The 14,208-nt window shown below is 41.1% G+C and overlaps 1 protein-coding gene across 4 annotated transcripts in view; it reads right to left on the bottom strand.

Annotated features, from left to right (window-relative positions):
• Nucleotides 1–13,832, bottom strand: part of cfap46 (cilia and flagella associated protein 46) — a 135,772-nt gene extending 121,940 nt beyond the window's left edge. For 3 of the 4 annotated variants that reach the window (XR_015852520.1, XM_088351619.1, XM_088351620.1), the window contains exons 1-7: nt 13,712–13,832; nt 12,772–12,846; nt 12,576–12,694; nt 11,041–11,172; nt 9,232–9,296; nt 4,565–4,729; nt 798–921 (exon numbers count right to left, since the gene is read on the bottom strand). Coding sequence is in view for 3 of the 4 variants with exons in the window: in XM_088351619.1 (XP_088207745.1) it covers nt 798–921; nt 4,565–4,729; nt 9,232–9,296; nt 11,041–11,172; nt 12,576–12,694; nt 12,772–12,820 (654 nt within the window). In the remaining variant the exon portion in view is untranslated. Of the gene's footprint in view, nt 1–797; nt 922–3,038; nt 3,131–4,564; nt 4,730–9,231; nt 9,297–11,040; nt 11,173–12,575; nt 12,695–12,771; nt 12,847–13,711 lie in introns of those variants that run through there. The other variant, XM_088351621.1, reaches the window with a different exon arrangement.
• Between the last annotated feature and the right edge of the window lie 376 nt (nt 13,833–14,208).

The following is a 14,208-nucleotide window of genomic DNA, read 5'->3' as shown; positions in this document are numbered from 1 at the left end:
TTTTGTATCCAAATCCAGCTTCAAACTTCTCCGCAACTGTATCTTGGACCTGCCTGGTGTGTTCCTCGTTCTTCATGATGCTCTCTGCACTTTAAACAGACCTCTGAGACGATCATAGAGCAGGTGCATTTATACAGAGACTTGATTACAAACAGGTCGATTCCATTTATCATTGTTAGTCATTTAGATCAACATTGAGTCATTCAAAGATCCTCACTGATCTTCTGGACAGAGTTTGCTGCACTGAAAGTAAAGGGGCTGAATCATTTTATAGTTTTTTATTTGTTAAAAAAGTTTAAAATATCCAATAAAGTGTGTTCCACTTCACGATTGTGTCCCACTTATTGTTGATGCTTCAAAATAAATAACAGTTTTATATCGTGATGTTTGAAGTCGGGCAGCACGGCGGCGCAGTGGTTAGTGCGTGTGCGGCACAGTTCTGAGGTCATGAGATCGAACCTCCTGTGTGGAGTTTGCATGTTCTCCCCAGTTTTGCGTGGGTTTCCTCCGGGCGCTCTGGTTTCCTCCCGCATTCCAAAAACATGCATATCAGGTTAATTGGCTGGTCCAAATTGTCCCTAGGTGTGAATGAGCGAGTGAGTAAATGCCCCTGGGTGTGAATGAGCGAGTTGTCTGTCCCTGTGTGCCCTGCGACTGTCTGGCAACCAGTTCAGAGTGTCCCCTGCCCACTGCCCGAAGATAGCTGGGATGGGCTCCAGCACCCCCGCGACCCTACTGAGGATAAGCGGTGCAGATAATGGATGGATGTTTTATGTGTAAAACATATAACAACATACCTGTAATCGAAATACATTTGAGTTGAGATGCGGGCAGTGTTTTCTGATGAATTCCTCAGTGAGTCTGGCATAAGTTGCCGCATCATCACTTTTTCCAGCATCCAAAAGAGAGTCAACCAGGTACCTGGACAGAAGTATACAGCAATGTCAAGAAACGGAACGGGACTGTCTTGAAACGGGTCGGGAAGCAGGAAGTTGGAACTTATTTGCGTAGACGATCTGTCACTCTAATTGAGAAAGAAAAGTTGTCCGACACACAAACGGACCAAAAACAAAACAAAGCAGGCTCAAATGCAGGCAAGTGTCTTTATCTAGGTTTCTTGTCAAGGCACCCGCAATACCAACTACCGTACATTTCGGACTATAGAACACACCTGATTATAAGCCGCACATTTTAAGAGGAAACCTGATTTTGTCCATACACAAGCCGCACCTGTATATAAGCCGCACGAACCCACACCAAACAAAACCGAGATTAATCCAAGCCAAACTTCAAGTCCCGCGATTGAAACTAACTGTCCTCCATTGAAGCACACAGTCCAAAACTCATAGCTGCCAAAATGAACGCAAAATGATATTGGTACTTAAAATTTGTTGCAGACCTGCAGATTCTAGGTGCCTGTTGATAGTAATCCAAGGGAAAAAAGTGTATATTTCCAAAGGTAAGGGTGGGAAAAATATATATTCATTATTGTCCGACGTGTCCACAAAAACTCACTTTTACCGGTCCCCACTTTCCCATCCGTGTTGGCGTTTGCTCCGCCCCTCTTTTTTAATTTGCTCGTGCAGAATAAGGGTCTCAAATAAATACAAATAAATACATTACAAAAATATACAGTTGCAAATACATATTACACATATTTAAGTCAAGTCAAGTCAAATTTATTTATATAGCCCTTAATCACAAAAATGTCTCATAGGACTGCACAGGATTACAGTTACAAAATTACACAATTACCTGATCTTAAACCAGCATGCGGGCAAGGAAAACTCAATAACCTCAGTGTGAGGAGAAAAGAGAAACCTTGAGAAAGACAAAGAAAGACGGTACATCGAGAGGGTTTTCAAAGCTTTAATAATAATAATAATATAACTTTCATCCTAAACCGTGACTGTGACAGGTAGCAACACGCTACTAGTAACACACTCGCATAACTGCTGATCAGTCTGTAAAGGAAATTAAAGCCATAATCAAAAGAATCATGGCAGACCACCCGCTTCTTCCTTATTGGTAAAGACATCTAAGTTATCTTTCTCAATGTCGTAAAGAAAATATGTCATTATGATGTCATTGATGTAGTGACTGCATCATGAGCCAGTTTTGTGCAATTTGCACGACGAGAGTATGTTTACGCTCATAAGTAGTGATCTTCCTCGGCACATATATTTCACCGGTCTAAATCTTACCTTAGAAAAATGACATAAATTGGCCGCATCTCTGAATAAGCCGCGGGGTTAAAAATTTGGGAAAAAAGTAGCGGCTTATAGTCCAGAATGTACGGTAAGTAAAATCAGTACAAACTTCGCAAGCAAGTTTTTTTTTTTATTAACCTTGTTATGATACTTTGATTCCAAATCAATGTTTGTGTCACGACGAACGGAATCGGGACCCAAATGCGTAACGTTAGCCACAAGTTTACTGATAGAAAAAGGAAGGACAGCGTCGCGATCCAGTGCTCGCTGGACGCAGGAAGCAAGCCGCTCACACAATTGGATCGTGTTCCGAATACAGAAGTGGATCTTCCGGAGCGGGAGATGGCGGTGTCGAGGACGGAAAGAACGGGCCGATAGCCGGGACAGGAGAGCAAAAACGTGGTCGGGTTTAAAAACCGGTCGTAAGCCAGGACGGGAGAGCAATCGCAGTCGGGGTCAAAAAACAGATTGTAGCCGGAGACAAACGGGGAGATCAGGAACGGACGGGTGCAAAAAGCGGGACGGACGGGAGTCAGAGTCAAAGTGCTTGCCTTGTAGAAACAGAGGTTCGCTGACGGACTAACAACAGGTGAGTGACAGGACTCAGCTTAGATAGGACGGGGAACCAATCAGGAAGCCACTGAGCCGACACAGGTGCAATTAATCAGTCATCATGATTGTTTTTTACTGAATGAAATGAAATGATCTGCATTTCTATAGCGCTTTTCAAGTCAAGACTTCCCAAAGCGCTTCATATTGTGCTTCACATTTCCCAATAGCGGCCATGCTAACCTGCTTATTGGGGGTATTAGGGGTTCAGTGTCTTACCCAAGGACACTCGACATGTAACACGGAGGAGCCGGGATTCGAACTGCGATCTCTTGATCCCAAGTCGAGCGCTCTACCTCCTGAGCTACTGCCGCCTCAATTGAAGTGTGTTCCTTGGACTACAATCAAAAGAATTGTGACTTAGCAATATAGCTTCTATGTGGAGAAACTCAAGAAATCATTTACCTTTGTCAAGTCATGTTTATTTGTATGTGGAGCATTCCCTCTCTGCCATATTTCGTCTCTGCGTATATCTTGGGGTGACGCCCAACGACGTCATGTAACACGGAGAAGCCGGGATTCGAACTGCGATCTCTTGATCCCAAGACGAGCGCTCTACCTCCTGAGCCACTGCCGCCCCAATGCAAGCATCATTTTGGGTAGTGAAACTCCCAAACACAGACCGCTTCAAGCAGCAGAATCCAATCTTTCTAACAGCCCATTTTGCGAGTCCATTATAAGTTTTCTGTTTCTACTAAAATGATTTTGTCCTGTGTCAGCATTTCACTTTTAACAAGAAATTATACAGCATACCTGGCATTGCATTAACATCAAAAATGGAACCATTGTGATTAAAAGTCACATCACACCCAACGCCACACAAATTCGACATTGTTTTTGCTATCCCAAAACAAAATTAGCATTTGAACCCGAGGTGTTTTTCATATACAGGAGACAGCTTACATCAGCTTCCTCGCTCTATTAGATGAGAAACAAGCCCATTAATTGGGGAGCCACAATGCTGTTGCAACATAAAGAATGCAGCTTCATTAGCTTTCTATGCTATCCCTGCACGGCGGCGCGGTGGTTAGCGCGTGTGCGGCACAGTTCTGAGGTCATGGGTTCAAATCCAGCTACCAACCTTCCTGTGCGGAGTTTGCATGTTCTCCCCGTGCTAGTGTGGGTTTCCTCCGGGCACTCCGGTTTTCTCCCACATTTCAAAAAACATGCATTTCAGTTCCAAATTGTCCCTAGGTGTGAATGAGTGAGCGAATTGTCTGTCCCTGTGTCCCCTGCCCACTGCCCGAGGATGGCTGGGATGGGCTCCAGCACCCCCGCGACCCTACTGAGGATAAGCGGTGCAGATAATGGATGGATAGGATGGATGCCCGGTCCAAATTGTCCCTTGGTGTGAATGAGCGAACAAATTGTCTGTCCTTGTGTGCCCTGCGACCGGCTGGTAACCAGTTCAGGGTGTCCCCTGCCCACTGCCCGAGGATGGCTGGGATGGGCTCCAGCACCCCCGCGACCCTACTGAGGATAAGCGGTGCAGATAATGGATGGATGGATGGATGGCCGGTCCAAATTGTCCCTTGGTGTGAATGAGCAAACAAATTGTCTGTCCTTGTGTGCCCTGCGACCGGCTGGTAACCAGTTCAGGGTGTCCCCTGCCCACTGCCCGGAGATGGCTGGATTGGGCTCCAGCACCCCCGGGACCCTACTGAGGATAAGCGGTGCAGATAATGGATGGATGCTATCCCTGCAAATACATCAAAAACCTTAAAAGTGTAAAGGGTACCACTTGCATCATGAGTTCTGCTCTCCAGCTATGGTCCTTGTCTGCAACCAATTCCAGACTTTTGACCACCTGCCTGAGGGAAGATACAAGATGGCCGCACCGCCCCGGCTGCAAAAGAGGACGAACGATCTGGAGGTAGAGTACTGAGGCATTGAACACAATGTAGTGAGATCTGCAAGGAGACAAAGAAAAACAACATGTTTTAAAAAAAACGTCTATTAAAGGAAATATATTGGTTTAAATTCCTGTTTCATGGGCTCCAGCACCCCCCGCGACCCTACTGAGGATAAGCGGTGCAGATAATGGATGAAGGGATGGATTGAAATTCCTGTTTCACCTAAAAACCAAAGAAACGTGAAATGCAAAACAGTATTTTTCGCACTATAGGGTGCACCTGTCACTGTTGCCATGGCGCCCAATTGGCCCCGCCCATGTGGCACCAGCTGCGGCTTGTTGACAGATTGGCTTTCCGTCTATTTAAGCTAGGTGTTCTCACTCGTCCTTCGTCAGTCAGTCAACGAACCCCTGCCCCGCAAGACGTGGGTTTGTTTCCTGTTGGTATTTCCTGTCCGGTATTGTTACCGTTTATTTTGTCCTGTTTAAATTCGGTGTCCAGTTTCGTTCCCCTCAAGTTCGTCCTGTTTAATTTCGATATCCTGTTTTGATGTTAATCCTGACTGTCCCGTTGTTTAATATAAATTTCCAGTTTCATTCCCGTCTAGTTTGTCCTGTTTAATTTTGATATCCAGTTTTGATATTATTCCTGTCTGTCCCGTCCTGTCCGGTATCGACCCCATCCGTCCGATATCTGCTCGGGCAATTGGAATCGATCTCGTCAGCCTCTGGCTTCCTATCATTCCACTCCAGACTGCTGCCTAACGTGCATGACTCCCCATTTCTCGAGAAATAAAAGGCTGTGAGAAATGTCACGCATTTGGGTCCCGATCCTGTTCCGGTTCAGGTGCATCCCTCCTTCAAAATTAATTTGAGGTGCATAGAATAGAAAACGACCGTAAGGGCTAAAGTTGTATAAAAAATACATTTAATCAAAATGTTTTTTTTCCTAGAACATAGAGTAACATTATAATATCTGGTCTCGCCACTAAAATGAATGAATTAATTCATAAATAGTTACTGTGCTGGTCAATAACCTGAAAAGAGCTAAGACCACCGTTTCCAAGGTTACTGTAGGTAATACACTAACACGTCATGGTTTGAAATCTTGCATGGGACAAAAGGTTCCCCTGCTTAAACTACCACGTGTGAAGGCCCATCATAGGTTTGCATATGACCACTTGGATGATACAGAGGAGTCATGGGAGAAAGTTTTCTGGCCAGCTGAGACCAAAATAGAACTGTTTGGCCATAATTCCACTAAGGGTGTTTGCTGGAAGAAGAATGAAGAGTACTATCCTAAGAACACCATCCCTACTTTGAAGCATGGGGGTGGTAGCATCATATCTTGGTGGTGTTTTGTTGCACATGGGACAAGACAAGTGCACTGCAACAACATCCTTCCCTCAGTCAGAGCATTAAAGATGGGCCTTCCAACACGACAACGACCAGAAGCATACAACCAGGAAATCCAAGGTGTGGCTCCGTAAGAAGCATATCAAGGTCCCAGGCCAGTCTCCAGACCTCAACCCAATCGAAAATCTTCAGAGGGAACTCAAATTCCATGTTTCTCATGGACAGCCCAGAAACCTAAATAATCTAGAGAAGATCTGCGTGGAGGAATGGGCCAAAATCCCTCCTGCAGTGTGCGCAAACCTGGTGAAAGACTACAGGAAACGTTTGACCTCTGTAATAGCCAGGGTTGGGTAGGGTTACTTTAACTGGATTAGAAAACTAAATATGAATAAAATGACTCCATTTTGTGCAGGCTTGGGGAGTAACGGAATACATGGAACGGCAAAAATGACGTTGGCAAGCTGTTTGGATTTATTTTTATTTTGTTTCTCTCGCATTCGTTTTGCCGGAGATCAAAGAGATCAAAGCCAGGAGAGAAAGCTTACCACGTGTTGTGAGTCATCATTTTATTCATACTTAGTTTATTTTGTATTTTATGAGCATATTTGGTATTGGAGTAATCCAAAAGTAATTGAAAGTAATCAAGTTAAAGTAACCCTGGTAATAGCAAACAAAGGCTACTGTACCATATAATAACATTCATTTTCTCAGGAGTTCAAATAATTATTTGCAGCTATATCACACAAATAAATCGTTAAAAATCATGCATTGTGATTTCTGGATTTTTCTTTTTAGTCTATCTCTCTAAAAATGATGATGATTTCTAAGAGTGAGAAATAGCAAAACAACAGTGTTTAAATACTTATTTTCTTCAACTGTATGTAATGAGCAACAGTAGAGAAATAACCCGACTTGTAAAAAGTTTATTTTGAATCATCGACTATAGTGTTACTAAAACATTCTTCAGAGACTGGGTTATGCACTTGTCTTGGATTGCTTTATCATCCATATTCCCTCAGGTGCTAATTGAGAGTTTGTACATTTGACCCTCGAAACATTTTGCGTTTGTTTTGCAAAGAGGCACTGCTGACATCTATACTATTTACGGAGAAACCACCAAGGAATTCATATGCTCGTGAAACAACCACTTCCCTCGCAAAGTTGTTTGAATTAAACCAGTGCGGACTGAGACCGATGTTCCCTGTAATTTTCCAGGGGTCTGAGCGTTCACACAACGTTGGTGAGCAACGCTTGAAACAACAGTGGGCAACAGCAATCCCAAGTGTGGCAAGATAAATAATGATCAAACATGTCCAAAACTTGACATCAAGTTACATTTTGCTGAGCAATGCAAAATTATTTTTCTCTTTTGAGTGAATTGACTCATGTACTATAGCAAAGGTTTTACGGCCTACAAACGTCGTTTGTTCTTACAATTTTTTCACAAGATATCCATTTCTTTTTATTTCCTGATATATTTTGTCGTATAATTTTAACATTTTTGGGGGATTATTAAGTCGGTTCCAAGATACAGAACTGTATTTAATCACATTTTTGAGTGGAAGTACAATGTTGGCAGCAAGATTCACTTGATATAACTGGAAATTATTTGAATGCAACACAAACTTTTTCTTCTTTTCCGTGTTTTTTTCCCACTTTTTTTTCAAATTCCTTTAAAAAAAATCTCATTGTGTTTATTTTTTACGAGCTGTTACTTCTTTCTTTTTGTTCTCTATTTACTTTTTTTCCTACATTTCTTCCTTTCTTTTTTTCTGGCTTTTTTCTAAATTGTTCCTTGTTTTTTCTCTTCCTTTTGTTTCTTTTTTTCTCAGCTTTTCACTACTTTTTCATTTTGGTATTTTTTTCTTTTTTGTTCTATTCCCCCCTTCCTTTAAGTCATTTTGTGCATCATTTTACATAATATTTGGTCATGTTGGGATTAAAGAAGCAAAAACAACCCGAAGAGCCTTTAGGACCCTTTTAGTGAGTCGAGCCGAAGAAGCCGGTTCCCCGACAAACTCTACTAACTTTACTTAACTTCGTTCTCCTTCGACTCGACTTCAAAATACCGCATTTAGGACACAATGTCAGGGGAACCCGTGTATTTTGACCTTCATGCACTGTAACTTTGACTTAAGTCGCTTCTTAATTAGTAATTTTGAGCCCTGATTTTTGTGCGCTGGCTAGATTTTCTTGTGCGCTGAGAATGTGCGGGCAGTGCGCGAGACAGATAAGAAAGTGAATAAGAGGTCATGTGGTAAGTAAGTAGATACCGTTTAATTATTCATTGTTTGCCATTCAAACATTCATGTAGTGGAAAATCTGAAAGTATATACACTCATAGTGTACACTGTCTACAGATGGTATGGTTGCATATGCATGGGGCACGTTTCTGTTTTTGCATCTTGGTTTGCAAGTACAGTGGAACCTCGGTTTTCGAACGCCTCTCAGTTGGAACGAATCGGTGTCCGACCAAAAATTTCGAGAAAGTTTTGCTTTGCTGTTCGGTCAAAAAAATCGGAGTTCGAACGCTGGTAATGCGTGAGTGCGTACGCTAGGGTGCGATGCTGAGCGGCGTACAGGTGTTTTAGCCCCTAATTATGCCTCCGAAGAAAGTCAGTGCAAGCGGCAAAGTTGCTACAGGTGAAAAAAGAAAAGTAGTGCGTACAACTATTGCATTTAAGAAAGAAATAATAACCAAATATGAAGAAGGTGTGCGAGCGCCTTCTGCTGACCACCACAAAGGTAAGAAATCCTATTCATAAGATTACGATAACGCGAACGTACGATTAGCCTGGGTTAGCTTTACGTTTACGTAAAACATTCAGGGTGTTGGAACGGAGCCCTAAATTGAGGGTGTTGTAACGGAGCCCCATTTCCAACGAACCGCTCACCACTTGTTGTCACTTGTAAACCTGATTTTTTTTATTTTTACACGTTCATGTTAGGGGAATCTTTTGTACGAAAGAGTACGATAACGCGTACGGACGATTAGCCTGGGTTAGCTTTATGTTTACGTTAAACATTCAAGGGAAACATTCAGGGTGTTGGAACGGATTAAAACGATTTACATTATTTTTAATGGGAAAAATGATTTCAGTGATCAAACAAATCGGTTTTCCAACAGGGTTCTGGAACGGATTATGGTCGAGAACCGAGGTTCCACTGTATGAGCAAAAATAGTGTTTTAAAGGGATGACTTACCTTTTCTCTCGCTTGGATATCTCTATTGCCTTAAGACAATAGTGTATGTTGTCTTTAAAGTCTCCCTTGTAAAAGAAAACCACACAAAAATAGTACATTAGCTATTAGAAGTGATCAAAAAAATGTTCAACTGAAATCGCCCGAAATGCTAGACATGCAGCTCTATTCTTAGTGTGAATCAAATGCAAATATGGCTCTTCATGTGAACATAAGAATAGAATTTACTTTTATTGTCATTCTTTGTAAACACGCACACAGAAGGAAATGTCGATACACCTGACCCGTACAGTTAAACTGTAGTGAGCCTATGCAGCCGAACAGGGCGCCGCCATTTTAGACCCAACTGCTGTGTTGGGAGTCATTAGGTGACCAGACCCCCCAATTCCAACCCTTAATGCCAGGGAGGCAATGAGTACCAATGTTGTAAGTTTTAGGTATGACTCGGCCGAGGCTTGAACCAGCGACCTCCCAGTCTCGGAGCGGGCGCCCTACCAACTAGGCTACTGAGCTGGTTTAACCTGAGCTCAATTTTGAGTTTCATGGTAAAGGCTGTGAATACTTCTGTAGATACCAACGTTATCACGACAACCCTGTATGTAACATCCCACATGCCGAGATTTCTTGTGTAAATACCATGTAAATTATAACTATAGCCTTATCCCCCTTGTCTTATAACATTATCTTCTCTGTTCCTTTATCTTCTTGCTCATACCTCACTATGAATGTGTAAAACTGGAGTGTCATGCCCAATTTCGTTGTCACAATATGTTAGCCCATTTGTAACAATGACAATAAAGGTATATTCTATTCTATTCTATTCTATTCTAGATGTGATTTCTTAGTTTTCTATTTTTAATACATTAAAAAAAAAAATAATAAAATAAAAAAACACTTTTTCACGTTGTCATAATGGAGTATTTTGTGTAGAATGTTGAGATAAGAGATTAAATTAATACAATTTGGAATGAGGCTGTAACATAACAAAATGTGGAAAAAGTGAAGCGCTGTGAATACTTTCCGGATGCACTGTAGATAGATAGAGATAGAGAGATAGAGAGATAGAGAGAAAGAAAGAGATAGAGAGAAAGAAAGAGATAGATAGATAGATAGATAGATAGATAGATAGATAGATAGATAGATAGATAGATAGATAGATAGATATAGATAAATAGATAGACAGAGAGAGATAGAGAAAGAGAGAGAGATAGAGATAGATAAATAGAAATAGATGGATAGAGATAGATAGATATAGATAGATGGATAGATACACAGATAGATAGAGATAGATAGATACTTTATTCATCCCCGTAGGGAAATTCACACTTCCAGCAGTGTCCTTGTGTTGAAAAATAAAATAATAAAACAAAAGATATAGAATACAAAATCCCCCAATATAACGTGTTGATATAGAGTATTCAAATAGTGCTACGGAAAATACACACTGTCATGAAAATAGGCTAATATGCAAATGTGGGGGTGGGGTTTATTGTGGGTTTTTACTCCCCCGGGTGGAGTTAAAGAGCCTCATGGCATGAGGAAGAAATGATCTCCGTGGAACAAGACTGTGACAGCAGTCTGTCGCTGAAGCTGCTCTTCTGCTCATGTGCAGTATTTTGTCACATTTTACAAAAGAACTTTGCTCGCACCTTGTTTAGAAACCGCTATTTAGGACACAAATGACAGTCAAAATGAGAATCACCACGCTTGAGTATTTTTAAATGGGACACATGATCTGGCATTGTTAATGTTTTATAAATGTTATCAAATCATCAAAGAGACCCTTGAACTATACCTAAATATACAACTTACAATGGTCCCTGTAGGTGGGGGAACCTTCAACTGGCTGTGACAGAGGAAGGCTCGACACAGATATTGATCAGCCGGTGGATTGCCATCAAAGAACTTCTTTAGACATGCTGCTGTAATCTCCAAACAACCCAGCTAGAACACAATACAGCCAACAATTAGCATTTCAATGAATTTCTCCACTTGTTTATCAAGCAGTTTTAACCGTAAACCTGCATTAGACGAAGTATCCGGTTAAAAAAATTAGTTCTATTTGCATGGGTTTGGATTGAGACTAGTGTCATACCTGTAGACCTGTGCGTTTAATATGCATTTTAAGACGTGTACGACGTAGAAGAAAATTTGTACGGAAAAACGCAAATATGTCAATTATAGGTACCATCAGGTATACACCGACTGTCACGGAACGGCAACTCAATCATGTCAAACGAGTTCGCCGCGGTAGCCTCTATCTCGGTATTGTTTTTTTTGTTGTTGCAAACAAAGCCAGCGGTTTGATGGTACTGTGCGCATGCGTATGCCGCCTGGGGATTTCCCATCATGCATCATTCCATGGTAGATGTGTAGTGAAAGGAAGTCCGTCTCTTTTTAGAGAACCGGCTTTTTCGGCTCGACTCATTCAAGAGAGCCGGCTCTCAAGCGGCTCACTTGCTTTGATGCATTCTATTACGAACTATGATGTTTTATAAAGCAGTTAAGAAAAAAAGGAAGTATAAAAGCAGAAGATGAAAAAAGACAGGTTTGTAGTTATCCCTTTAATCAGTATATTACCAACAACAATTTTTGCAGAAAATGAATTTATAGTTTGAATAAGAAAATTCTATTTGCATGTATTTTTTCCTTCTACAGTGAACGTCCAAAAGACTACATTTTTGAACTTTTTTATAATAAACATCATTCACGTTGAGCAACTCAGGATCTCACAACAAAATGTTAATTAACAATATATATGATATAAGGAAACACATGTATAATATAACATGTTAAACTACATAAATTGTTAAAGTCAATCATTATTAAGACTATTTCGTGGCCATATTTACCCAAATAAAATACATATATATTGTTAAAATCTAATCATAGCAAGAGCAGATTTCACTCATGTCCTCCATGATCTTGAAGAAGGGAAAGAGACCCCGCCCGAGCGTAATTTATCATACTTCAGGGAGAAACAGTACACATGAACATTTCACAATAAAAGAATATAAGATTGACAAACGTACAAGAGATGCAATTAGACTGATTATTGAAACGTTACTTCATGTGTGTGTGTGTGTGTGTGTGTGTGAAAGATTGTTTTTATATTTAGGAATATAAAAACAAGCTACCGGTATTTACCTTGAGACAGAAATTCAAGAGATTTACATTGAAAACCTGACATAAATGGAAAAAAAATAAATGGTATAAGATTATTTTGTGTTTTGTAAGGGAAAATACGACCGTTTCTAAGGGCATGGAGCCCTGGAGCGCGACAGGTATGAACTACACAAGTTAGAATTTAATATTTCATTTATTGTTTTATAGAACAAATTTTATACCTCCAGAGCAACTTCTGCACAGGAGATGTACATATGTTGGTCAAAGCTGAGAGCGCCCCCTGTGTCGGCTTCTGTCATCTCTTCCAATTCATTAAAAGCTGCTTGTAAAGCTCCTATATCTGTTTACAAAGAAAAGGGCAATACAGTACGACATATATCGTCCTTGAACGACAATCGAGGCTGTCGGGACTCAAACCTTGTTTCTTCCTGGCCTTGGCCAAATATTGGAGGACGTCCAGGTCCATTTTCGAGTCAGACTGCACAGCTTGCGCTGTAAGAGCAGTGATAAACAAGTTTTTTCTCTAAGTTATTGGCGACTTTCTTTACAACGACCAAAGTCACTCGAAGTCGAAATAATGTCCATTTGCTACTGTTGCAAGCAGGGTTGGGTAAGGTTACTTTAACTGGATTACTTTTAATTACTTTTGGATTACTCCAATACCAAATATGCTCATAAAAGACAAAAGAAACTCAATATGAGCACGGCGGCGCAGTGGTGAGGTCGTGGGAACCTCCTGCGTGGGTTCAAATCCATCTCCCGGCCTTACTGTGCGGAGTTTGTATGTTCTCCCCGTGCTTGCGTGGGTTTCCTCCGGGCACTCCGGTTTCCTCCCACATTCCAAAAACATGCATTTCAGGTGAATTGGCCGGTCCAAATTGTCCCTAGGTGTGACTGAGCGAGTGAGTTGTCTGTCCCCGTATGCCCTGCGATTGGCTGGCAACCAGTTCAGGGTGTCCCCTGCCCACTGCCCGATGATTGCTGGGATGGGCTCCAGCACCCCCGCGACCCTACTGAGGATAAGCGGTGCAGCTAATGAGATGAGATGAGACGAGAAACTAAAAATGAATAAAATTACTACATTACAAAGAGATCAAAGCCAGGAGAGAAAGCTTACCACGTGTTGTGAGTCATCAATTTATTCAGATTTAGTTTCTTTTGTCTTTTATGAGCATATTTGGTATTGGAGTCATCCAAAAGTCATTGAAAGTAATCCAGTTAAAGTAACCCTACCCAACCCTGTTTGCAAGTAAACAGAACGAAATTAATGATGTCACCTCGACCTACTTTGTAACATTTTTATGCTAAGTTTACCTTTGATTCTGTACGGTTATAAAAAACAAAACTTTACAAATACCTGTGTTGTAGAGATCTAGTTAATATGTAGTTTCCTTTTCTATTTATATTAGTTTCCCCTCTCTTTCTGCAACGCGATATGAGTGCCTCGTTTGTGACCGTTGCCTAGCAACAAAGTCGCTTTGTGTTGTGTACGGCAAGCAAAAAGTGACTAAAGGGGAACATTCTCTTTCTGCATCTCGTCACTCACGCTTCATTTATGTTTTACTCCTTAGAAAAAACGATCTAATTGTCCGTCCGTCCAAATTTCCCAAACCCCGTTTATCTATCCAATAAAGCTAGAGCAGTGTTTTTCAACCCTTTTTGACAATTTTGCTGTGATTTGGGCAGGGTTGGGTAGGGTTACTTTAACTGGATTACTTTCAATGAATTTTGGATGACTCCAATACCAAATATGCTAATAAAAGACAAAAGAAACTATATATGAATAAAATGATGACTCACAACACGTGGTAAGCTTTCTCTCCTGGCTTTGATCTCCGGCAAAACTAACATCAA

The sequence above is a fragment of the Urocampus carinirostris genome, chromosome 13, assembly GCF_059441175.1.
Source record: "Urocampus carinirostris isolate Australia breed hairy pipefish chromosome 13, RoL_Ucar_1.0, whole genome shotgun sequence".
In the NCBI taxonomy this organism is placed as follows: Eukaryota; Metazoa; Chordata; class Actinopteri; order Syngnathiformes; family Syngnathidae; genus Urocampus; species Urocampus carinirostris.
This window is presented reverse-complemented; position numbering and strand designations above follow the sequence as displayed.